The 26,775-nt window shown below is 38.6% G+C and overlaps 4 protein-coding genes across 5 annotated transcripts; 3 read left to right on the top strand and 1 right to left on the bottom strand.

Moving 5' to 3' along the window:
* Positions 1 to 2,990: 2,990 nt before the first annotated feature.
* On the top strand, positions 2,991 to 5,944 carry LOC135597489 (phosphoglycerate kinase, cytosolic). The gene is made up of 6 exons (XM_065090472.1): positions 2,991 to 3,347; positions 4,029 to 4,106; positions 4,192 to 4,452; positions 4,792 to 5,109; positions 5,314 to 5,472; positions 5,562 to 5,944. The coding sequence occupies exons 1-6, from the start codon at positions 3,153 to 3,155 to the stop codon at positions 5,754 to 5,756; spliced, it is 1,206 nt and encodes a 401-aa protein (XP_064946544.1). The 5' UTR covers positions 2,991 to 3,152; the 3' UTR covers positions 5,757 to 5,944.
* Positions 5,945 to 6,605: 661 nt separating this feature from the next.
* Positions 6,606 to 10,452, top strand: LOC103971783 (alkylated DNA repair protein ALKBH8 homolog). 2 transcript variants are annotated; one of them, XR_670726.3, is made up of 7 exons: positions 6,606 to 6,766; positions 6,866 to 6,986; positions 7,096 to 7,127; positions 8,964 to 9,176; positions 9,332 to 9,663; positions 9,775 to 9,870; positions 10,054 to 10,452. XR_670726.3 is itself a non-coding variant. In XM_009385897.3 (6 exons), exons 1-6 carry the CDS (start codon positions 6,623 to 6,625, stop codon positions 9,779 to 9,781), a joined length of 849 nt encoding a protein of 282 aa, XP_009384172.2. In that variant the 5' UTR covers positions 6,606 to 6,622; the 3' UTR covers positions 9,782 to 10,452. The 2 variants fall into 2 exon arrangements, 1 of the variants encoding a protein (XP_009384172.2); XM_009385897.3 differs by having other exon boundaries at positions 9,775 to 10,452.
* Positions 10,453 to 10,679: 227 nt separating this feature from the next.
* LOC135597490 (protein RALF-like 33) lies at positions 10,680 to 11,238 on the bottom strand. The gene has a single exon (XM_065090473.1). The coding sequence runs from the start codon at positions 11,185 to 11,187 to the stop codon at positions 10,831 to 10,833; it is 357 nt and encodes a 118-aa protein (XP_064946545.1). The 5' UTR covers positions 11,188 to 11,238; the 3' UTR covers positions 10,680 to 10,830.
* A 7,166-nt stretch (positions 11,239 to 18,404) lies between these two features.
* On the top strand, positions 18,405 to 26,550 carry LOC103971780 (electron transfer flavoprotein subunit alpha, mitochondrial). Its single transcript, XM_009385895.3, has 8 exons — positions 18,405 to 18,615; positions 20,588 to 20,770; positions 21,732 to 21,943; positions 22,689 to 22,852; positions 23,131 to 23,289; positions 24,149 to 24,201; positions 24,550 to 24,690; positions 26,072 to 26,550. The coding sequence occupies exons 1-8, from the start codon at positions 18,496 to 18,498 to the stop codon at positions 26,147 to 26,149; spliced, it is 1,110 nt and encodes a 369-aa protein (XP_009384170.2). The 5' UTR covers positions 18,405 to 18,495; the 3' UTR covers positions 26,150 to 26,550.
* The last annotated feature ends 225 nt before the right edge of the window (positions 26,551 to 26,775 follow it).

Raw genomic sequence — 26,775 nt, 5'->3', positions numbered from 1 at the left:
CATGTACTCGTCACTATGCTCGAACACACTTTAGCTTTCTGCTAGTTTCTCTTTCAATAGTGACATGAAATTCTTTGAAAACATCGAGTACTTGGTCTTTAGATTTCAAAGCAAAAAACTCAAACTTTTCTAGAATGGTTATTAATAAAAGTAACAAAATAAAGAGCACCTCAAAGAGTTCTAGTTTATATTATAAGACATCAGTATGAACTAAATCAATAACATCTGATTTTTTAGATGATGGATATATATGAAATGCAATTCTTTGTGTTTTTTCAACTAAGTAATGATCACAAGATTTAAGAGATGTATCTTACAACTCTGGCAAGAACTGCTTTCTAGTAAGAGTTTGAAGTCTCTTCTCGCTGATATGACCAAGCCTCTTGTGCTAAAGATCTATACTTTCACCCTTCTGAATTGTATTAATCTCTCCTTTGTGTAACTTAGCTTTCATAATATAGAAAGAGTTAAGCTTCTTTACTCTTGCCACAATTAGAGAACCTTTAGTGAGTTTCCATTTGCTTTCACCAAAATAGTGTGTAAATCCCTCATCATCAAGTTTGCCTGTAGATATCAAGTTAAGACTCTATCTGGAACATGTCTAACATCTTTGAGTATTAATTTGCTCATAATACTGGTCTCGAAGTAAATATCTCCAATACCCATAATCTTTAATGTATCACTATTTCCCATTCTGATATTACCAAAATCACCAACAGTGTAAGATCTGAAGAAATCACCATGAGAAGTAACATGAAATGAAGCATCAGGGTCAATTGCCTAGTTACTATCTTGAGCTACAAGACTGACACAACCGTCATCACAAATAATAATGATATCACATTCAACAGCAATTGTATTGGTCTCTTTATTATTTTTCTTCCTTTTATTCTGTTCTCGCTTCCAAAACTTACACTTTTTTTTATGTGACCTGGTTTGTTACATTGGAAATATTTGATATCTCTTCTAGACTTGGATCTTCCTCTATAATCATGTGGATTTCTACTATGACTTCTTCCACATCTTTCTTGTTTTTCAGTAATAAATGCACTAGAATAAGATTCATCATATTCTTTCCTTCTAGCATCTTCATTTAGTAAACTATATTTAACCATATCTATAGTTAGAGTCTCCTCTGGCATGGAGTTACAAATTATCATCATATATGTTTCCTAACTTTCTGGTAAAAAGCTGAGAAGTAATAATCTTTGTATCTCATCATCTATATTTATTTTTATAGTAATCAACTTGTTTGCAAGACTCTAAAATAGGCGTATATGTTCAATAATGTTATCATCATCTTTATACTTCAAATTTACAAGTCTTTTGAGGAGAGAAATTCTATTTCCCACTATCTTTTTCGCAAATAGGTTTTTTAATCATTGCCAAACAACATCAGCTCTGGTTTCATCAGAAATATGCTCATGCAAATTTATGTCCATCCATCTTCTAATATAAGTAATAGCTTTTCTATGTTGAACCTCTCATTTCTTATCGTCCATAGTAGAAGATTTATCTTTAACCTTGATCGGCTTATATAAATCTTTACAATAAAGCAGATCTTCCATCATACGTCTCCAAATGAAATAATTTGATGAGTTTAATTTAATCATATCATTTGATTCTTCCATTTCAATCACACAAGAAAAAAAACTAGCACCAATAACCTGTTGCACTGATACCACTTGTTGGGAAAAATCTATTAAAGTAGAATAATTCTTTTCCTTCCTATCAAAATGGGTTCCTCATCAAAATACCAACTTGATATTAAAATACAAATATCAACTAAAGTAGTATAAATAATAGAGCAATAAATCAATCACATAGTGAGATCAAATTTTAATGTGAAAAATCCAATGCGGGAAACATTACGTGACCATAGTCCACCTTAAACTACTACCACCAATAGTAATGATAACAAGTTTATAGTAAATCTTCTCTAAAATAATCAGAGGATTATAATAATATCAAAAACATAGATCTTAGATAAGAATAACATATCATCATCATATAGATATAAAATAGATATAATAGAAAAATATCTCAAGAGTAAATTATACATCAGCACAATAGTAAAGTTTACTATAAAGATTCTTTACATATAATTCGGAAAAAATAAAAAAACTCAAAATCCTATATTTTATCTCTCCTCTTTCTATTTGTTCTTTTCTCTCTCCGTGTGCCGCCACCCCTAGCTGCACACGCTCTCTCTCTCTTTCTCTCACGTCTTCTTTTTTTTTTTTTCTTTTAATTATTGATAAATCATATTTGGACTTACATAATCGAAGCCAACGGGCTGGACTCAGCGAGAATAACTCTAAATGCATTCTTGGGCAGGTAGTTGATTTCCGCACAATGTAAATTGCTGGAACTGTTGTAAGATCTCATTGGAAATGATTTAGCAACTCCATCCTTCTTTTTTTTTTTCTCTTGGTCATATTATAGATTTGATTCAGCAGAATGATAATTACAATGTCTTTGCTTCAGGGTTCAGATATAAATAGAGTCTGATGATGTCGACAATTTACCAGTAGAACTATTACTCATGTATAATGGTACACATGTTCTTTCCATCTTCCACAGATTGTAAAAAGAAGGTATTTCTTGCAGTTGATGATGTTACTGTACTCTTATTTATACATCTTGAAATCATCCTTCTAAACTTGATAAGTATATTGATAGATCTTACAATTTTTATTTTTGGTAGATTATGAAATCATCCTTCTAAACTTGTGCAGGTGCGTGTATGAATTCACGTGCTTGAGTCTTCAAGTGGTTTTTCTGCGGTCGATGGAAACCAAGGCGTGCGGACCGTCCGATGCTCCATCGCTCCAATCTGAGCCGTTCACTGTGCGGCCCACCGTAAGAAGATCAAATCCACGGGCGGTTCACGGGATGCTGCGCGGTCGCAAACACTTGGCGCACAATAGCGTTAGCCAGTTAACCTACGCCCCCTTCCGCCTCTATAAAAGCCACTCCTTCTTCTCGCTTCGCTCGAGCCTCCGCCTCTCATCGGTCTCAAAGCCCTCGTTTCGATCTCCCACTACGTCGGTGACTGTTCTCAGCTTTGTGTCAGATCGGATCCAGCTCGATCTGCTGCCTCTCGTGCGATTTCTCTTGGTGTGTGGATCGGAGGTTAATTTGGTGGAAGAATGGCGACGAAGAGGAGTGTTGGTGACCTGAAGGAAGCCGATGTCAAGGGGAAGAGGGTTTTCGTGAGGGTGGATCTCAACGTTCCCTTGGACGAGAATCTGAAGGTCACCGACGACACTCGGATCCGCGCCACCGTCCCGACGATCAAGTACTTGATGGAGCGCGGCGCTAGGATCATCCTTGCTAGCCATTTGGTGATCCCTTAGATCCATATCTTCTTTATTTGTTGCTTCAGCATATTGATTGATCTCCTTTGTTTCTGGTGTATCTATGATTCTAATAGATTTATCTTCCTTATCATACTTCTTTGAATTTTTTGGGGAAATTTTTTTATCATTATAGAATGGTACCTGTAGGAGTAGGCGAAATATAGAATGGCAGTTGATGAATTTTAGTTTATTTCGTTGACTGTTTCCGTAGATCATGACTAAGGCAGAGATAACATATTTCATGCTGCAAGAAACATATGTTCAATATTCTGTTTCTTCTATTTTTCTCCTTCGTGGAAAAGAAGCTCAAAATGTTTACATTAGTCTTTTAATATTTTTTCTCGAATTTGGCACCTTTTCTAAGTTTTTCTGTGATCTTGTGGTGTCAGTAGTATAAAATATAAATAATTGATTCATTATTAAAATGATTCAAAGTTCATGGTTCTTCAGCTTGGCATTACTTTTGATTTCTCTTCAGCATGCAGTATACACTAGAATGCTATGTCCAAAACTTCTTGGCAAGCATATTGCGACCTTTTTGTGATTTATTGTCATAGGTTTCATGATACTTACCCAACATACATAAGTCAATATCTCAACTTTTATCCATTTGCTTAGTGATTGTGGCAATTAACAGTGAACTGATTGTGTGCTCTAAATTTGCAGGGTCGCCCCAAAGGTGTTACCCCAAAGTACAGCTTGAAACCTGTCGTCCCTAGGCTATCTGAGCTTCTTGGCGTTAATGTATATACTGTTTCTTCCACTAAACATTTGTGCTATCTAAACTCTGGTCTCTCTTCAGATCTAATTCCTCAACTTACTTGCTTAGGTTGAGATGGCAAATGACTCTATTGGAGAGGAAGTTGAGAAGTCGATTGCTGCACTACCAAATGGAGGCGTTGTGCTTCTTGAGAATGTAAGGTTCTATAAGGAGGAAGAGAAAAACGATCCGGAGTTTGCAAAGAAGCTAGCATCATTGGCTGACCTTTATGTCAATGATGCCTTTGGCACTGCACATAGAGCTCATGCTTCCACAGAGGGTGTTACCAAATTTTTAAAGTCATCTGTTGCCGGCTTTCTCATGCAGAAGGTATTCATCTCACTGTGTCAAGAAACCTGCAATGTGAAATTAAAATGCGAACATTATTTATGGAACATATCAGTCACTTTTTTTCCTTTCTTACAAATGGTATTGGGAACCTTTTGGTTTAAAATTATTCATTTAGTTGATACATATGACTTGAACTTTTTCATCCAATTGTTGTGTGTACCTTAAACTTGTTTATGCTGTTGTTGTTTCTAGTGAATACTAACACTACTTCACTCAACGAAAGAAAATATTCTTTCTATCTACTTCTAGAATGTCTTTGTTCTGTATCAAATTTACACTAATGCTAAGACTTACAATTACTATTATTTTGTGTCTCAGGAGCTCGATTATCTTGTTGGAGCTGTAACCAATCCCAAAAAACCTTTTGCTGCCATTGTTGGTGGCTCTAAGGTTTCAAGCAAGATTGGGGTGATAGAGTCATTGCTGGAGAAGGTAGATATTCTCATCCTTGGTGGAGGAATGATATTCACATTCTACAAAGCACAGGGGTACTCTGTTGGTTCTTCACTGGTCGAGGAAGACAAGCTTGGCCTTGCTACATCACTTCTCGAGAAAGCAAAGTCCAAAGGGGTGTCTCTCTTGTTGCCTACTGATGTGGTCATAGCTGACAAGTTTGCTGCAGATGCAGATAGCAAGGTTTGTTCATTTAATTATTGGATATTCTAGGTGACTTGTGTAACTTCAATTGTCAAATTATATATACAACATATAATGTCTGCTTCTATTTTTCTTGTTTTTAGGATTAACTTGGGATAACCATGAATATAAATAATATACATAATCCAGAGAGATTTACATATAATTATTGGGCATTTTGATTTAGCAAAGTGCTTTCTGCAGATTGTACCAGCTTCCAGAATCCCTGATGGCTGGATGGGCCTCGACATCGGTCCAGATTCCATTAAGACATTTAGCGGAGCTTTGGAGAGCACCAAGACCATCATCTGGAATGGACCCATGGGTGTCTTCGAGTTCGAAAAATTTGCAGTGGGAACTGAGGTAAATTATTGCAGAAAAACAAGTGCAGGCTGATGCTTAAACTTCATGTTATTTGTTTCGGAGTATATGATTCTGTCTCATTAACGCAGGCAATTGCAAAGAAGTTGGCTGATTTGAGTGGGACAGGGGTCACAACCATCATCGGAGGAGGAGATTCCGTGGCAGCGGTTGAGAAGGTCGGACTTGCCGACAAGATGAGCCACATTTCAACCGGAGGTGGTGCAAGCTTGGAGCTACTGGAGGGCAAGTCTCTGCCGGGTGTTCTTGCTCTTGATGATGCCTGAACCCAAAATGGAAGTCCCTCATCTTTGACTTTTAGTAGCAATCTAATGAGTTGCTGGATGTCAGCACAGATGCTTTTAACTCGGTTTTGCTAATGTGTTCGAATAAATTTTAATTTGGTGGTGTCAATTAATTGCCTGTAACCCAAACCCTCTTGACTTCAAAAGGTCTATTCTGCAAATTTCCTTTCTGTTTTCTTATTTTCCACCCATTTTACTGGCAACTTATACCTTTAAAATGGTAGATATTGAATCTTGTTTGTGTTAGCTAAATGTATGATAACACCTACTCTCCAATTGTTGTATGGATGAAAGTTCTTGACAATATTGTAGCTAAAATTGAACTTTGGAAATGTTATTTAGAGTAGCACTTTTTTCTCCTCCAAATGACATTGCAGGGGAACAATTGTTGTTCTGGAAACATGTTATTGATAGTGTTTCTATTTCTTTGTGAAATTTTATTTTCTAAAGAACATTTTTTAATCGGTTTCGTAATATTTTTTTTGAAAAAACTTGAAAAATAATTGGCCACGTAAGATAACAGCTGAGATGAAAAATAAAAAGGAAGAAAACTTATTCTTCATTATTTGTTTTGAGGCACATCTTTCGAGTATTAAATTTAAATTGAAATCAATTTCTAGCACAACCCAATCTTTCAAATAATAGCGAAAATAGATGAAAATTAATCTAAAATAAGGGAATAAATATGAATATCACATTCAAATGTGAAAAGAAGAGTTGGGGGCTCGATGTGGCCCCAATCTCGGTAGGCCTTCTTAATCGACGGTCCTGATTCGGCCAATGGGCTTTGGGCTGCGCCTTATACGTGCAGTTATATAATTCGTGCCCAATTAACCATCAACGAAGAGATGGAAGACGACGACATCGACGCCCGGGAGATGCAGAGACGCGCGCTGGAAGAAGCCTTTGGAGAATCCTCGGACAGCGGCGGCGACAACGACGACGAATTCGAATCCTCCTCCTCCTCCCGATTCTCCCTCCTCCACTGCTTGGTTCGCCTGCCGCACCCCTTATTCCTTTCCTCCCCCTTTTCATCTTTATTTCGTCGGATTTGTCGTTGATCGATTGCTTCGGGCTCTTTGCTTCTGCAGAAGCAGGGGGATGGAGTCCCCCTTAGTTGGGAGATGGTCGACGGAGTCAAGGGTTTGTGGCTCTGCCGAGGCTTCCTCTGCTCGGCTCAGCAGTCCTCTTTGCTATCGGCGATCCGACGAGGTAGTAGCCATTTCAAATTCGATGGTTTATATTTCTTTTCTTCTTTTTTAGTGGTTTTCTTCTGTACTTCAACTTCTATTTTGCTTGCTTTTTTTATTCGTATTTGCAGAGGGGTGGTTCGATGGAGGTTGTCACAATCAGGCAAGTTTACCTTTGATTCCTTATTTGACAGTTGTGTTCTACTTATAAGTACCTGACAGGAGTTGTAATCAAAGTTAACTGGTGAAATATGATTGCAGTTTGTGTAAACTTAATCATAGTTTTCAATTCATGTCGCTCATTGCCATCGGATTTTGACAAACATTAAAGGTCCTAATACCAAACCACATGTTGATTGATCAACATTTTGGTTCTTCCATTTTAGACTCATCATGAAATATCTCTAGTTTTGCCACTTTATAAATCTACTTATTATGCTCCTATAAGCTAGTTGTTGCACAATGTATGGATGATAGTTAAATCAGAGGAGTGAATGCAAAGGCTTTCCCACCTATTTGTTGTTGTTGCTATTAGCATCTCACTGATGATAGCTGAATTCTATTGCACTAGTTGACAGATCTCCATGGCTACTACTCTAAGCTATGATTCTTGAACCTTGGTTGCTATCTTTCCTATCCTTTTCTTGTTTGTGTAGAGGTGATCTTTTTTTTTTTTTTTCTGTTCTTCTTCTCTTGTTTGTGTGTGTATGCTTGCACTTGTGTTTGGGTGTGTGCATTTGCATGTCACGAAGATTGCATGCATGTGGTAAAAACTATTAGATTGTTGTTTGTTGCTGTTTTCTTAAACACAAACCTGCCTGTGTAGTTTGTTGAACATGGCAGGTTGTCGATAATGAATTTGAGGATTCTTGGTGTACAGTTAGAAGGAAAAAAAAAAGGAAAAGGAGGCACTTTTAGGAGCATGTATTGTTAACTGCTTATCTTGTGCTATATTTAGATGCTCATACTAACTTCCCCCATCCCCTCTTTCGGCCCATTCTTCTTTTCTTGCTGCTGCTGATTCTATTTGTTGGCTGTTCTTGTCATGATTCTCAGCTTCATATTGCTTTTTCTATTTCCTAGATGATGCTTGTATCTGTTTTTATGTTATTGGAGTTTGTACAATTGTTTATTGCCATATTGGTTGATTAAGGGCCTCAAAGGATGAGGTCTTGTGCTTTCAAAAGAATGCCTTGATTGTAGATATTTGGACCTGATGTCCAGTTGAATCTTGTGATGAACAAGGGTAGACCAGCGCACAAGGCTCCAACTTATGCAGTGGCTAGCTAGATTTATCCTCGCATGTAAAACGGTTGTTTTGATGTTTGAGCCATGACTCCAACCGAAGATACAAGTTAAGTCTGAAAAATTCTTTTGAGTAGTAACAATAAGCCCTAGTCTACAAGTAAGCAGAGTCTGACACAAATTAAGTCCTTTAACAACAATAACATTTTTTTTTTACTAATTTTGTGAATTGATGACCTGAATGTGCCCTTGCACATTGAACAATAGTTTAGGAACTTGTCTAGAAGCAGTTGATTTAAGCAACCTTCCGATTTCCTGTATATGAATGACTAGAGTTATAATGGATCTTTTGATTTGGTCACCTATTTTTCTTTTGAAAACTGAATTTAATGGTTCCCTTGGCCTGCCTTTAGGAATAGTCACTGGTTTTTGAACTCCTATTACATTCTTTTTCTTCTCAAGAATGACAACTAGACTATTATCACTAACTTGTAAATTAGCGTTATATTATTCTTCAGGATGTACAATAATTCTCCGTTAGTTTGCTGGTCTTTCTTGTGATGATTTACTCTAAACAGATTCTTCTGATAGAGATTCTTGATGTTTCTTGTGAATAATGATAGGCCTGCAGTATCTGAGTAACTCTCAAAAGAGTTAGAGAGTAACTTGATAGCTTTATTTCTTTATAAAATTCTGTGTACAATTTCTGTTGTTTCCATCCATAATATTGATCGCGTCTTGTCCTTATTTGAAGGCTATGAGATTTGGGGATCTTCCAGGATGGGCAGTTGAAATTTCCGGATTAGTTCGTGAGGCAGTGTGGTCTGGTGACACATCTTCAGGAGAAGGCAAGGAATCAAGTCTTGGAAATCATCACCAAGAAGCTTGTTGGCCATTGCCGCTGGATTTGCTTTGGAGGGAACCCCTTTTTGATCAACTAATTGTCAATGTCTACAACCCAGGTGAGGTGAGAGCATTGGTTCCTATGCAATTCTAATTGTTGGTTCACCATTTCATTTGGTTGCTGTGTTATAATAGAATTATGGCCATAAATTGAGATCCAAGGAGATACAAGCTTCAATTATCACATAGTGATCAAAATTCTCTCTTTTTCATAAGCAGGGAATTTGTGCACATGTGGACCTCATGCGTTTTGACGATGGAATCGCGATAATCTCATTAGAATCTGCATGTGTGATGCATTTCACACGGTCCAAACAAGAGGAAGGTAACAATGAAGGACAAGGCGAAGAGGGTTCCTTGTTGAGGGTCCCCGTTTTCTTGAGCCCAGGATCATTGGTTCTTATGTCAGGGGAAGCACGGTATCTCTGGAAGCATGAAATAAACCGGAAACAGGGGTTTCAGTTGTGGGAAGGAGAAGAAATACATCAACAGAGAAGGACTTCTGTGACTCTGAGGAACCTCTGCAGATCACCCAATGAAAACGTGAAAGCGTAGGAACACCAGTTGTTTATTATCCTGAGCTAAGCTTGGTGTCTTTCTTCTAATTATACAGTAAATGATGATAATTTTACTTCCTTTTTTTTTTTGGTTGCCCATTTCAGTGACTGAAGAAGCCAGTGATTCTTCCAAAAACAAGAAGAGAGGGCCCCTATGACTTGAAGAACTGATCCAAATAGAGCCCAGTTTTGCAATGACAGGTATGTTTTATGGTAAGCATAGATTGCTTTTCAACCATACAAAAGATGAATGGATTGTCCAATTAAATTGAGAACATTTTGAACATGATCAGTTTTAATCACTGTTCTTCACTAGGGCTTTGCAATTTGTTCTTTCTCTCTGTTAGTAGCATAAAGTTGAATCAATGCCTGTCCTTTTGCCAGATTGGGTTTGAAGCAATGGTTGTCTTACAGAAAATGCACTTGGCAAAGTCAATTTAGCAGTAACTGCTGGTGTTAGGTTATTTATTCTCTGAATACAGTCCTCACTGTAACAATATTATTGCCTCCATTCCTCACTGCTGCATCTCCATTTAATCTTCTCAGTTATTTCTACACCTATGAGGATTGTTAGAGCACAACCCCTATTCTCCTATTTGGTACTGGAAATTCAGATCAAAATGTTCACCTGTCAATCAAAGATGTTGTCTAATGTATCCATTGTTCCGACTCCAATGATCTTTGAGCTTTCATGATTTACTCCATGTTGGGAAATCAAATCATGTAAACCTTCAAACCATCACTTCTCTTTAGTAGTATATAATGATTTCATTTCTAGTTGAATTGGATATTCCAGTGATGATAATTACCAACAACATAAGCCAAGAAATCAAAGACTCATTTAAGGACTAGAATAATAGTTAATGATAAAAAATTGATCATATTATTAATCAAACAACATATAAAACAGGTTAAAACATAAGAATCAATTACTTACAAGTTGATCTATTTCTCCAAAAGGATCTTTCCTGAGAGAGAAGAAAGCATACTTGAAGTCTTTTAGAACCAGATGAAAGCCAAAAAGATCACATAGTTCTTCTTCTTTTAGCACAAATCACACAAAAAACAATGTCTATGACATCAATAAGATGACACCAGCAACAACAGCAATCAATTAAACCGAGAAAAGAACATGGAGAAGGAGATTACAGAGCTCATCTATTAACCCCGGCACCTGGTGATGGCGGAGCAGCTACGGGAGTAGGGGTTGGCCCGGGCGCCAGGGCGGCAGTTGTAGTAGGAGGCGCCGCGGCGGGAGCAGGGGACGGTGTCGCGGCGGAGGGCGTTGTAGCTGATGTAGCGTGAGGTAGCGAGGATGCGGCGGGTCACCTCCGACCCCAGGTCGAACTCGTCGCCGGCGACGCACTCCGCGACGGTCCCGCGGCAGCCGGAGAGGGATGGGATCCAGCCCAGTGGCAGCTGGCTCCCGCTCTCACCTCCGGCTGTTGCGAGAGCGTTGCCGGTGATGAAGAGGAGGAGCGCGACGGGGAAGAAGATGAATGCCTTGAGGCCCGCCATCTGTTTGTCTCTCTATCCCTCTCCTTACTCTATGCGGCAAGAAACAAAGAACAGAACTCTCTATTGCTCTTTCTTCTCACCCTACTCCACCTTTTTATCCCCACTCGTTTCTTTTAGCTGGCAACTAAAAAAGATTTTTATCTTGCCTTGCAATTATTTATTTTCTATTTTTTTTGTGTATTTTAGAAATAATTATTATTGACTACTGGAAAAAACAGTCGAGTTCAATTCTCCCATAATTTTTTGGAAATCGAAGATTTTTCTATTTGATATTTTCTTTTTGTTCTCACTCTTCCTTCATGATTCTTCGAAAAAGAAAAATAAAGACTGCAATATTCTTATTTTACAAAATAATTTTTGACGCATATATAACTCTCGCTCTCTCTTTCTCTATGGGGGTGAGTCCTTGACAAGTCTCATGAAAGGATTTATTGTGGTTCTCACGGAACCCATGTGATTGCCAGCTACAATATATGACTCATAGACTGTTTTTGTTGATTTGTTGCATTTTGTAGAGAAATCTAATTGGCCTGCTGGTGATGCAACCAAATTGCCCAAAGCTAAGAGGTAATATCAGTTGGATAATCATACAAATGTAATGTGGGTCTTACTTTTCTAATGTCCATTAGCTTGACATGTGGCATCGAAAAGGAGAATAATGAAAAATAAGATTTATCACGGATTTAACCAATTTGTCTAAACTAAAATGATTAGCCATCAAAAGCTAATCATTAATATATACTCAATAATAACACTTTATTGTTAATTTAGGAGACTTTTCAAGCTTGGAATGATCAAATAACAAAGAAAGATAAGTATTTGATCCATTTAATTTATGTTATTTTAAGTGAGTTCTACTACTCCCGTCAATATTTGGGTGGCGATGTAGTTTTTAGCCGAATCGCATCCAAGTATGGTTCAATTAAATCGGACCGGAACCGAACCGGAGCTGAACCTACTGGAGGGTAGTATGGTAATTGCATGAAACCTTTTAAGGGACGGCCTCGTCCCTCCCTCCTTAAGGGCTTGTTTTCCTTCCTCGTCGTTTCTCCGTCGAGAGACCTTAGAGGTCTTTTCGGTGCTTCCGACTTCGTAGAAGAGCAAGAAGAAGAAGAAGAAGAAGAAGAAGCGGGAGATCAGCGAGGAAAATGGTTCGCTACATTTCAAAGTCTACATTTCTTTACGTCTGATTTCGTACTTTTCTTTCTGATTCTAGGGGTTTCCACTGGGCTCTTAGCGCTAGTCTTGGTCGATGGCCGGTGGATCGTGAATTGTTTTCACTTTGTGTTCTCTGGATTTGGGAAAGACCCGATTGTTAAGTGTTTGCTTGGGTTATTATTGGGTGAGGTGGTTACCGTGTTCCTTTCTACTCTTAGTTCTTTGCTTCAGTGTGTTTTTGAGAAGCCAACATGAATCTAGTGATTAGGTTAAACCATATCAAACTTCTCAATGGTTCGACCGGATAACATCTTGACCAAAAGCCAACCTCATTCTGAAGTGTGAGTAGACACCAATCAGTTGAGCATATCCGCCTGGGTATTTTCTTCATGGAGAAGTTGCAAGCTAATCTTTGCACCTTGACGAGGTACTTTGTCATGGTTGCATCTCGGGATTCATAGCTCCCCTCCACTTGGCTCGTAACCAACTAAGTCACTAAACACCATTAGGTCTTGGACTTGGAGTTCTCGAGCGAATTAGAGTCCTGAAAGGAGTACCTCATACTCAGGCTTCATTATTGAAAATTTTGAACTAGAATCGAAGAGCTTGCTCGTATACTTGCTGGTTTGGGCCCTTCAAGACGAGGTCGGCACTGCCCCTCTTCGAGGTGGTTGAGCCTCGACAAATAATGTCCATACCGTGGTTATCATCTTCAAGCGAGGTAGTTAGCTCCAATATAAAATATATCAATACCTAAGCATTTATGATAGTCCACGGCACATACAATATGTCGAACTCACTCAGCTCAACAAACCATTTTAGCAATCACCCTAAGATGTCAAACCGAGACAGAACCTGAGTAGTTGGTCGGTGATGACTTGTATAACATGCGTTTGAAAGTATGGGTGAAGTTTTCTCACCATGAGTACTAAGGCAAATGCTAGTCACTCTATACGTGAGTATCATGCCTCGAGTCCGCTCAGGATGTCGATAACTTACTAAATAGGCTTTTGAATTTCTGCGTCATCTCAAACTGGCATAGGGCTGACAACAAGATAACGACTAAGGGTTTCTCCCAATGCAGAGGAGAGCTATAGCAGTTGAGCTAAGTGGTACTTAACTTTTTCGAAAGCCTCTTAGGGGTTCATAAAAAACTTTTCAGGTTCTTTAGGGCTCAAAAGTGCTAGTCATAAGTGTCTTGCAAGCCAATCACATGAGTGATGACACGTGTGATATGACATACACTATTTTTGCTTATTATTATGATAATTTCTCACTTTATATTGCTTGTTACATAAATATTATATATATATATATATATATATATATATATATATATATGTATGTATGTATGTATATATGTATGTATGTATGTATGTATGTATATATGTATATATGTATGTATGTATATATATATATTTATGTATGTATGTATATATATATATATATAAATATACATATATATATATATATATATATATATATACATATATATACATACATATATATACATATACATATATATACATATATATATATATATATATATATATAGCGAGAAAAAGTTCTCCAAGAGAATTCGATTATAACGAGATTCGAGTAGAAACCATATGAGTCTGATAGTATCATGCCCGGTATACGATCTTTGAGATATTAGATGAATGAGTGACTATAGATACATGATAACTAAGGATAAATAAGTCGATCTTTGAGATATTAGACATTGGATTCCCTAGTATCATCTAGGGATTATGACGTAGTGGTCTAATACGTCCGCAATCAATAAGTCGAGTGAATTATTATAGAGATAATAATTCACTGAGCCAAAAAGAGTTCTGATAGGTATAACTCACGACTAGCTCGATATTGGGCTTAAAGGGTCACACATATGATAGAGATTGTGACGAGTAGATGTTTAGATATGAGATATTTGTCAAAGCTCATATCTTATTGAATATCCAATAAGCTCATATCCTATGAATGAGATCTAATAAGAGCTAATAAGAGATTATTGGATAGAGACCCACTAATTTAAGAGGCTGGGTAATTAGATGAAGATCTAGTACCCAATATGATAGGATCCATTAGGATTAAGTTAACTAGGAGCCTCTATAAATAGAAGGGAACTAAAGATCCATATACTGAGGCTTCATAGTTGTCACCTCCTATTCTCCTTTCTCTTTCTTCTCCTAAGATAACATATATGGAGATTTAAGTAACGATTTGAGGAGCGTTGTTGCAGCTTTGCTCCGCCAACACATCCACCACTACAAGTACTCCCGTTCACCCACTCACTGCATGCAACACCACCGCCGTGGCCGTCATGGGGAACTCACAGGGCTTGCTGCTCATCTGCCTCGCTCTCCTCTCAGCCATGGCCGGTGCAACCCAGTTCAGAGTCGGAGGCTCCAAGGGCTGGTCTGTGCCTGACTGATGCAGTCTCCTACAACCAGTGGGCTCCCCTCCACCTAGTGCAACATCTTGACCAAAAGATATGATGTTGGCTTCCCCTATTACCAAGTAGACATACGTGTTGAGAATCCCATTCACATTCCCATCACACGCAGGATGAGACATAGCACAACGGATAGACCCACTAGATGATGAAGGCACTAACAGCATGGACACACAATTCACGAACACCACGACACGGGAGGGCAACAAACGACGGCATCAGGCAGAGTTCACTGCCCGCCACGGAGGCGGAGCACTAGGTGGAGAGTCGACTTCTTCTGTATGTTGTAGTCTGCAAGCGTACGGCCGTCCTCCAGTTGTTTCCCGGCGAAGATTAGCCTTTGCTGGTCCGGCGGGATCCCCTCCTTGTAATGGTGTCCGAGCTCTCCACCTCCAGAGTAATGGTCTTCCCCGTGAGGGTCTTCACGAAGATCTGCATGCCACCGCGGAGACGGAGGACGAGGTGGAGAGTCGACTCTTTATGGATGTTGTAGTCCGCAAGCGTACGGCCGTCCTCGAGCTGCTTGCCTGCGAAGATGAGCCTTTGCTGGTCCGGCGGGATCCCCTCCTTGTCTTGGATCTTAGCTTTCACGTTGAATTGTTCGGTCATCTTACGTCAAGTGCTCTGCTAATACTTGATGCCAATTCCTTGTCTTCTCTGATACTGATCTTACTTTCACGTTGTCGATGGTGTCGGAGCTTCGACCTCGAGGGTGATGGTTTTTCCAATGAGCGTCTTAACAAAGATCTGCATCTGTATCAGAGAAGACAAGGAGTTGGCATCAAGTATTAGCAGAGCACTTGACGTAAGATGACCGAATAATTCAACGTGAAAGCTAAGATCCAAGACAAGGAGGGGATCCCGCCGAACCAACAAAGGCTCATCTTCGCAGGCAAGCAGCTCGAGGACGGCCGTACGCTTGCGGACTACAACATCCAGAAAGAGTCGACTCTCCACCTCGTCCTCCGTCTCCGCGGTGGCATGCAGATCTTCGTGAAGACCCTCACGGGGAAGACCATTACTCTGGAGGTGGAGAGCTCGGACACCATTACAAGGAGGGGATCCCGCCGGACCAGCAAAGGCTAATCTTCGCCGAGAAACGGCTGGAGGACGGCCGTACGCTTGCGGACTACAACATACAGAAGGAGTCGACTCTCCACCTAGTGCAACATCTTGACCAAAAGCCAACCTCATTCTGAAGTGTTGCCCTCCCGTGTCGTGGTGTTCGTGAATTGTGTGTCCATGCTGTTAGTGCCTTCATCATCTAGTGGGTCTATCCGTTGTGCTATGTCTCATCCTGCGTGTGATGGGAATGTGAATGTGATTCTCAACACGTATGTCTACTTGGTAATAAGTAAGGTTTCTCTGAGAGAGGGCAATGTTGGTCGTATTGGTTTTACCTTTGTTTGCCTTGCTTTTTCTGGTGTAGCGTGGATTTGGGTGTTACTGAACCTTTCTGAAAAATTTGAGATTTTTATTTTTTATTCTTCCATTGGGCATGTGATGTTGCCTCTAGATTTTTCAATAATGGTCGACAAGAATAAAGAGGAGGCCGAGTAGTGTGGTGCCGATGTAGAGATGTAGTGTAGCGCTACACTGAATGATGCAATGGTCAGCAAGAACGAAGAGAAGGCAAAGCAGTGTGACACTGATGTAGAGGAGGCAGAGCGGTAAGGCATTTGCGTCGGCGTTGGAGGAGGAAGAGGAGGTAGGTAAGGCATTTGTGTTGATGCCACATCACTCTACCTCCTCTTCCGACGATGTGGTGGTTGGTGAGAACATAAAGGAGGTAGTGTAGCATTGCACCAAACGATATGGTGGCCGACAAGAATAAACAGGATGTAGAGTAGTGTGGTGCCGAAGGAGGAAGAAGAGGGAGGTGAGGCATTTGCGTTGGCGTTTCACTGCTCTACTTCCTCTTCCTCTTCCGATGATGTAGTGGTCGGTGAGAATGAAGAGAAGGTAGAGTGGTGCGACATCGATACAAAGAAAGCAATGTCCACACCAAACGATGTAGTAGCCAGCGAGATTGAAGAGGAGGTAGAATGGTGCAACACTTACATAGAGGAGCCAAAGAAGTAAGGCATCTATGTCGACGCTGGAGGAGGTAGGTAAAACATATGTGTTGATGTTGCATCGCTCTGCTTCCTCTTCCTCTTTCGATGATGCAGTGATTGGTGAGAATGAAGAGGACGCAGAGCTGTATGGCACCATTGTAGAGGAGGCATTGCAATGCTGCATCAAACAATGTGGTGGTCGATGAAAATAAGGAGGCAGAGCGGTGCAATGTCAGAGGAGGAAGAGGAGGGATGTGAGGGATCTACGTCGGCATCGTACCACTTTGCCTCCTCTTTCTCTTCTAGTGATATAGTGGTTGGCAAGAACAAAGATGAGGTAGAGTGGTACAACACCACATTGAACGATGTGGTAATTGACGAAAACAAAGAGGTAGAGCAGTGCTGCGTCGGACGAGGAAGAGAAGACAGGTCAGGAATCTATGTCGACATCGCAACACTCTACCTCCTCTTCCTCTTTCAATGATACGGTGGTCGATGAGAATGAAGAGGCAGAGTGATACTATACTAGAGGAGGAAGAGGAGGTAGGTGAGACATCTACATCAGCATCACATTGCTCTGCCTCCTTTTCCTCTTGCGACGATGCAATGATTGATGAGAACGAAGAGGAGACAAAGCAGTATGGTGTCAATGCAAAGGAAGCTGTGTAGTGTTGCACTAAATGATATGGTTGTTGGCAAGAATGAAGAAGAGGCAAAGCAATGTAATACTAGAGGAGGAAGAGGCGGCAAGTGAGGCATCTGTTTCAGCATCATACCACTCTGCCTCCTCTTTCTTTTTCGATGATACGATGGTCGACAATAACGAAGAGGAGGCAAAGCGAGGGGACACTGACGTAGTGGAGGTAGTATGACACTACATCGAATGATGCAGTGGTTGACGAGAACGAAGAGGAGGTTAAGCCATACGATGTTGACTCGGAGGAGGCAATGCGGCGCTGCATCGAATGATGTGGTGGTCGACGAGAATGCCTCACTTGCATGTGTGACACCGACATAAATGCCTCACTCGTATTCTCTTCCTCCTTCGACATCACATCGCTCTACCTCACATACCTCCTCACATGTTTCCTCCTGACGTAGATGCCAAGTAATGTCAAAGGAGGAAGAGTGCGATATTGATGCAAATGTCTCACCTCCCTCCTCTTTCTCTTCCGATGCTAACATAAATGCTTCACCGCTCTGTCTTCGCTTTCTCCTCCTCGTCAGATTGACATCGATAAAGCTAAGTAGTGTATCGTTCTCGTTGACTACCATCACAATAATCATCCACAACACTATCGTTTGTTATAATAATTAAAATAAATTTTTTTATTTATTATTTTTTATATCATTTATATATGTATTATCATCTATTATATCTTTTCTTGATAAAATCGGGGATATTAGAGTAAATAAGATTAAATATTTTATTTTTATAAGTTCAAATTATATGCGGTATGTAATTAGTCAGAAAGTCCTTGCATCTATATATTCAGAGGGGTACTATTCTTTATATGCGTTTATAATTAAGATGTCCGCGTCAGCAAAACGTGGCATGAGTATCAAGTACAAATTTGCTTTGTATTAATCCGGGGAGAAGGCCTCGCCTGTGCATCGGCGATCGACGAGACGACGACGATGGCGGCCGTTGCGATGCTCAAGAGGTGTCTCCTCAGGAATCGCCGCCCATTCTCCGCCCTCTCGCCGTCTCCACCTTCATCTGCATCTCCTCCCATCCGCGGCTCGCTTTCTCGTTTCGTAAGCCTCCTCTTCCGGGTTCCGATGTCATCTGGGATTCGTTTAGTCCTGATTCTTTATCCAGTTTCTTGCCTTTCTGTTTCCGTCTCCACAAGTGTTGGTACGGATCAGAGACACTTGCTTCGATTGATTTAGGGTTTTCAAGTGCAACGATTCTGCTGCTTCTCTCTTATGATCCTATAATACAAATGGAATCAATTGGTTAAATACTCTATAGTAGTGTGGTCGTGCATCGAGGTTTTGATTTAAATTGCATCATGTTGTTAAATAATAGGAATTCAAGAAGGTCTTTCGCAATGTATGGAGTGGTGAGATGAGGATTTTCTTGAGTTAGTAAGGAATACGCTCTGGAACATGACTTTACTTTGTATTTCTAGGAAAAATTACATTTTCAGTTTAAACATGATTGCTTTGCTGGACAGTACCATTAGTGAGTTGTTATTAGATTGAATCATATTTTGAAACCCTAAAATATAATTTAAGAGACTAAAAGTACTCCTGTCTACATATATGTCTTTCCTGGTAGAACAGTCTGATTTTTTATTTTTTGATGTTGTATGAGAAGATTACACTGATTAAGAGGTACAATTGCACCATGAGGTGAGTTAATTCAGATTGTTAGTATGGAGGTGGTAGAATAAGGCCCAAGGAAAATTTATTAGAAACAATAAAGGGGATCTAATGATCCTTAAGTTTTACTAGCGATATTTGTCTCAATATAACTCAGTGGTGGAAAAGGATTAATGTGCCTGACCCTGAATATTTTGAACTACTGCTTTCTGTTGTAGATTTTGTGCCTGAAATCTTTTTTTCCTCTTGATGGGTTTCACTTAATTTTACATCAATATCTCTGCTGTATATAGATCATGACCTCCACAGTTTCTTTTTTCGGTTATGACTCCGTTTCAATATATTTTTAGTGTGAGATATTGCTGTAAATTATTCAATGTCTTCATAAATGGCTACCTGGTGCATGAAACTCCCCTATGTTTGGGAAAGTTCAATTTTACCATAGTGCTTGCTATGAAAATTAGTTCTCTTTATCTTAGTGTTGTTAAGTTGTCTAATTAGGATGCTCCTTTTTCGTGTCTGTCTTGGCATGGTGTTGTGAAATTCCAAGTCCGCTTGATTCAAGATGCATCAAACCCTGAAAAATTGTGTAAGAGCATGCTTGACAAAGCTCTTTTGAAGGTTAATTTAGCTCCGAGTCGGTGGTATTGGTTGAATGCTGAGTCTTTAAGAGTCAAATGCATTAGAGAATGAGTCTCCTAGAGAATATACCTAAGGAACATTTTTCTAGTGAGGGTTTGGATCGTTGTGCTCAAGGACGTGGTTTAATACCCGGAGCAATTACGCATCTCTTCCATTGTTGGGTGTAATCATGCTACGTCGAATTTGGAGGACATGGTGCAGTCGTGAGTGTGGTTGTAATGTCCGAAGGGTGAAGTTGTGCGAGCTACATGGCAATGAGGTGTCAGTCATGCAACCGAGGTGTCGACCACATGATGCCTAAGTGTTGGCTACGAGATGCCGAGTTATTTTTATTTATTTTATAGAGCATCCTACTGTTGTTTGTTTGACTAGCATTTATTAAGAATAGTGCTGCCCTGTAACTGCAAATCCAATCTCTGCCCCATTTAATAGAGATGTGAAGTTTCCTTTTTTTCATCCTTTGTGACTTGTCAAAGCAAGTATTGCTGCTTTTACATGCCAAAGCCATTTGCATTTCCCTAAGCAGTATTCTGGTTGCATGAATTATGTCGATAAATCACAGCCCTTGTTCTTCATTTTTGTATTTACAGATTAGTCATTACTTGGCTTACCATTGTTACACTATAGCCAGTCAGTCATATTTCCATTTTCTTTTTTGGTTCCATCATATTCTGTGTGATCATGGCTCATGAGTAACTTGATTGCTTGCTTAATGCATGAGATGTTCTTGTTGTTTTGATGATACTCTGATTTTTCTAAGGTAAGCACATTGGTTTTAGCTGAACATGAAGGTGGATTGGTAAAACAATCATCTTTGAGTGCGATAGCTGCTGCTGCAGTTGTTAACAAAGAAAAATCAGTCACAGTTCTCTTGGGTGGATCTGGTCTGTCCCTCGGCAAAGCTGCATCCCATGGTGCATCATGTCATCCTTCAGTGTCACAGGTACCATGTTTTAGTAATATAGAAGTTTTCTGATTCAACATGGTTTTTATGCTTTGCCTGTTAATTAATTATATATATATATATATATATATATATATATTCTTTGGGCCTCGGTGTTAAGAAAATTTTAAATGCTAAAATTAAATGTCCGCAAAAGGATAACTTTAATGGACCCTCCAATATACTCAAGGTCAAGGTTTCATATTGCCAATATTGCATTGCTCTATGTACCCTCCAAGTGTCATTGAATTGTATTAATGCCAATCAGATATTAATTTGTAATGTTAATACAAGATGGAATTAGTTGTTTCGGTTGTTGCCACTACTGGATTATGATTTTGTTCTTCCATTAAATAAAAATTCCTTCATGAAAAAAATGGAGATGAACTGATAGTTAGGCACTAGATGGAGGTTATCCCAAATAATTGTTAATTAACACAATAGGAAAGAAACAATAATCTTCTGCGAGACAGAGAATATATCTTTTAAGTATTACTAACAGTGAGGTTGCCCGTGGTAGAAGCTTTCTTGGTATTATTGAGTAGCAATGAATACTAATTATTAATTAATACTTTTATCTTTGATTTCATGTTATTGGTAATAACTGATCATGCTTTCTGTTTTTTTTACTTATTTTAGGTTTTGAGTTATATATTGGCACCGACATTATTATTCTGATCCATAGTTTTAAAGTTTCTATAGCTTATTTCTAAAATATTACTATTTAAATAATTGAAAATTACATTAAGAAACACGTATTTTTAATTATTATTCATGAAGTTTAAGAAATAAAATGTTTCCATGATGTTAGGTTTTTCAAAAGAGATTCTATGACTGTAATAATCTTCAAGTGGCTTTATTCTTTCAGTGAAGGATGCTACAATTTTCATGTCTCAGTCTTGATTATATGAACATTTTTTTGTACTAATAATGGTGGATCTATTTGGCAATTCTTCTACAGGTTCTTGTTGCTGATGCAGACATATTAGTGCATCCTTTGGCTGAAACTTGGGCTGAACTTGTTAATTTGGTTCAGCATCAGGGTAATTATTCACATATAATTACCACTTCAAATTCATTTGGCAAAAATGTGCTACCACGTGCGGCAGCTCTTCTTGATGTTTCACCTGTTACAGATGTAGTTGAAATAGCTGAGTCACACTTGTTTATAAGGTATTTTGACATTTTTCTATATTAAAGTAGATTGAGTTAGGTTATGTGGTAGTTAAAGGTTGAACTGAGCCATGTTGAAAATTTTTGGTCTGACTCCAAGACTGCTTCGCATTGGACCTGTATGGTACTGGTATGGTTCTGGCACTCTGGATGGGTCAGTACTCAGTACCATCTGGACTTGTAAGAAAGAGTTAGAAGAGCAGGAGGTGGTGACAGAGGAAGAGAAGGCCGAACAGGAGGCATACTGGTGGTATTGTGATTGTCAAGATGGACGAGGTGATGATGATGTGGTGGGGAGGAGTGGAGAGAGAGCATGCATGAAAGAGAGGGAGAGAGAGAGAGAGCATGAGAAAGAAGAGAATGAAAAAAAAAAAAAAAAAGACAACTTCTCATAATTGTCAAGAAATAGTAAAAAATTGACATTGTTATTACGGGCGGGCGGTACATTTATAAGGTAACATGGGATGGTAGGTTTGGTATGAACCAAAACTAGGCAAAAACAATGGTATGTATACTTTTTTTATGATCGGATTGATAATACCATTTCATACTGATCAGTATGCCTAGGAAAAACAACCTGTCAGTTAATTCTATCATTTCTTCTGCAATTTGTTTACCAATTTACAAGCATAGGCATACGCATTGTAGGTTTACCTTAATGTTTCTTGGAGCTTATCTTGCTTTTTTTGACTCTGGACCCTTTTATTAGCATCGGATTTTAAGGATATCTAAATGTTTTTTGTAGGCCAATATATGCAGGTAATGCTCTTTGCACCGTTCGTTATGCTGGTAAGGGCCCTTGTATGATGACCATTAGGTCCACATCATTCACCCTACCTTCTTGCTCAACTGAGACAAAGTCTGTTGAAGCGCCAATCTCCCAAGTTGATCTTTCAACCTTTGATGAAGGTTAGTATAGCCCTTCCCTTTTATTTCTTACATATATTATCTGAATACAGCATGTGGAGCTTTTTATTATTGGTGAGTATTGGCATCATTAGTAAGACTGCGCCATTGCAACCTGGGTGACCCAAGTTACAAAAACAATCTCTCTTATAGGGATAAGACCACATGTATTGGTGGGAGTCTTGTCACTGGGCCACCATCTTGATCTCATATATTTAACTGATGGAACTTGCTAAGTGTTGGACTGAACATTTTCTTTTCCTTTTTTTTTCCATTGGCAGGTTCCATACCCAAATCTAGGTGGCTGAAGCTTGTATCTCAGGAATCAGAGCGACCAGATCTAGGAAATGCACGTATTGTTGTCACTGGAGGGCGTGGGTTAAAAAGCGCTGAGAACTTTAAATTATTGGAGAAGCTTGCCGAGAAGCTTGGTGCAGCAGGTAGACACTGAGCCTCATCTTGCATATAAAATGACTGAAAAGAGTATACTTTTTCAGTTCTAGCATCATCAACAGGCTTCTCATGATGTATACATGTTGAATATAATTAAAATTTTTAAAGCATGTTTGAAATTGTTTTGCTTATCATGGGGTATATGGCATACCCTTCTTCTTGCCTGCATGATGGCTTTAATTATCATCAGAACACAATTAATAATTGCACTACTGAATAGTTTTTACTCTTTGTAGTTTATCATTGATGAATGTCGTCTCTTATGTGTAAATTTTGATTTTACTAGTGATTAGAAAGAGAATTTTGATGTGGTTGTCCCATTATTAATATGGAAACCCAAGAATATCCATACCCATTCATAGAACTAATACAAATTTATTAACTTTGTTTGAACAGGAGTTCAAGTCCTTTTGTTCAAATTAAGCTGCCTCGCTGTGTATTACATTGGATTAGATAACCCCCAGTAAACCTATTCTCTTTCCTGTTGCATTTATGGTTTCTTCTATGAAAGTACAAATTAGAATAGCTCTTCAGTGGGTTATTTTCTTACATATTTGTTTACTTGCATCTAATTGCAAATTGTTAAATCGGACATATGTTGTACTTTGCATCTGTTTCCAACCTAATATTGTACTTCACATCTGTTTCCATAATCAAACATATATTCCATAAAAGTGCTGAGTTGCCTAAATGAATATTTGCAGCCTACATTAATAATAAACATGCTGTGTTAAAGTCCCTTCTGCAGTGCTTCAGCAATTTAAGAAGGCATATGTGCTTTTAGGTATTTTACTTTTTTATTTAAATTTGTAATACTCATCATTATCATTATCTTATTTTATATAGTCGGTGCCACTCGGGCTGCTGTCGATGCAGGATTTGTGCCAAATGACCTCCAGGTAACACTTGAATAACAACTTGGTCATATTAAACTTGTGCGAAGCTGTTACATTTTTGTCCTATTTCCTTCATCTAATGCTCACTGCTTGTGCCTTGTGTTTATAATATAGATGTTCTTCTAGTTGTTCCATTTTTTCTTTGCTAACACATAGTGGCCAACAGTCTGTAAAGATGGTTCCTCTTTTGTTAAGTACACAAGACCGCTAATAGTTTATTGGTACTCTACCAGAAGTCACTGCTTCATCATTGAGTGTTTCTATGTTTGTTTTTTAGTCTTAATCATTTTTGTATGGATGAGTTTGGATAATGGTAAGAACTGGCCTACTCATACATCAATTTTCTCTCAGGTTGGTCAGACTGGAAAAATTGTTGCTCCAGAGCTGTATATGGCTTTTGGGGTTTCTGGTGCCATCCAACACTTGGCTGGAATGAGAGATTCAAAGGTCATTGTAGCTATAAATAAAGATGCAGATGCACCCATTTTTCAGGTGATGGTCTTTATTAAGCCTTTCATTTAGATTAAGAGGCATGGTTGTTACCTATATGTTATACTGAATATTCTTATAATTTATTGGTGATATAGTGTTGCAAATGAGCAAGCCTTTTGAGGTGTTATTAACCGAATAGTTTCTCTGATAAAGCCTCAAAAAGCTTGCCTGTTTTTTTGAATTAGTTCAACATAATTCATGGAGTTCTAACCATTGTGATAAGACCTGATTTGGTCCAAAGGTTTGTTTTATGTAACTTGTCACTCACAAACAGCTTTAGTTCTAACTTAATTGCTGGAGTGTATGCTTAGCTCTTACTAGTTTGTCATGATAGTGGTCTAAATTTGTGTTGATATAAAATGCTTCCTCTATTTCTATGCTTTATGCCCCAAAATCTTTTCCTGTCTTAGATTTTTATACCTTGCATATTAAATATTTTTTTGCTTTTCTGATCCAATTCTTTAGCAATGTCTTGTGGACTAATTAATCTGTTGGATCAAATGTCCTAAGTTCTGCCTTAGTTATCCAGCACAATCTTTTCTTGAGGGTGTACAAACTCCTAGGCATTTGTGAACTGAATAGTACCACTAAGTTGCTTTAAGGAAGTTATATTAATTATATGCTTTTGCCTAGATGAGCTAAGCCAGATCATCTCTTCGAGTTCTGTCCCTTTAGATCTTCTATCACTGTATAGCGTACAGATTGGTTCATGTTTATGGATGACATATTAAGGATGTGATTGGTGCATAGAATGTAAAGAATTAGGGAGTTTTGCTGTTTCCAAAGTTTAGGCTTGTTCTTTTACTCTCTTTACTTGATGTGCATTAGAATGCTCACAAACTTTTGCTGAGTTTAATCTAGTAACGTTCTAGAAATTCGTCGCACTTGTCGTCCTTTGTTTTTCACAAGATAATAAATACCAGTCAGACTGACTGGTACTTATCGCTTTATATCATTCTTTTTTTATTTTTTATTTTAATCATACCAAGTTTCGTAAACCCCTCCTGTATCTTAGCAGTCAATTAATTGGTTACCAAGAACATTGGTATTTCAAGATTTGGTCTATAACATGCAGCAAAAATTTTAAAATTAGTTCACGTTTGATGGACAAGTTCTTCCTTTTTCTTAAGCTGGAGCTGAAGTAGCTTAATTACCAAGCAACCATGGTTATGTTGAGTGGCAAAAACGAGAAAAATTGTTAGGCTGGTTAACTTTTATCCAGTAATTATCTGAAGTTGATAATGATGAAAATGAACAAATCTTTATTTGGCAAATATCATTTGTAGAGGGAAACAAACTTATCACTTTTCTTGTTTGGCAAATGACTATCGTCTGCAGTTCCACATGAGTTTCTTATTTCATTGCTTGTGATTCTTTGCAGGTCGCAGATTATGGACTGGTCGCAGATCTGTTTGAGGTAATCCCGGAGTTGATAGAAAAGCTTCCGGATAAGAAGTGATGGATATTTCCTCATTCATGAGTTGACCTCGATCCTTACTGAAGACGACTTGGGTGAAGGAGGTATACATATCAAAAACCTCTCTGACAAATAAGACCTGCTTCAATGCATCTCATATTCTTAGGATTATTTGAAGGGGAAACAGCAATCAATCATGGCATCTTAACGAGAGGGCTCATGTTTACATATCTATATGCTTCCCAATGTCCACATGAGCAGTTTGGGCATGTATAAACATAAGCTTCCCTTCCAAATAAATGTATGATCATATAATTTGGTTGGACAAACGAAAGCCAACAACTCTTTACTAAGAATTAGGTGAAGGAGGTATGATCCTTCTGAGGACGACTTGGGTGAAGGAGGTATACATCTCAAAACCAAATAAGACCTGCTTCAATGCATCTCATATTCTTAGGATTATTTGAAGGGGAAACAAAACTTAATCATGGCATCTTAAGGAGAGAGCTAATGTTTACATATTTGTATGCATCGATGCTTCGAAATGTCCACATGAGCAGTTTGGGCATGTAAACATAAGCTTCCCTTCCAAATGTATGATCATATAATTTGGTTGGACAAAACGAAAGCCAAATCTCTCCTAATATTTTAGTGTTGGAAGAACTCGA

Source organism: Musa acuminata, chromosome BXJ1-11 (genome assembly GCF_036884655.1).
Source record: "Musa acuminata AAA Group cultivar baxijiao chromosome BXJ1-11, Cavendish_Baxijiao_AAA, whole genome shotgun sequence".
Lineage (NCBI taxonomy): Eukaryota > Viridiplantae > Streptophyta > Magnoliopsida > Zingiberales > Musaceae > Musa > Musa acuminata.
This window is presented reverse-complemented; position numbering and strand designations above follow the sequence as displayed.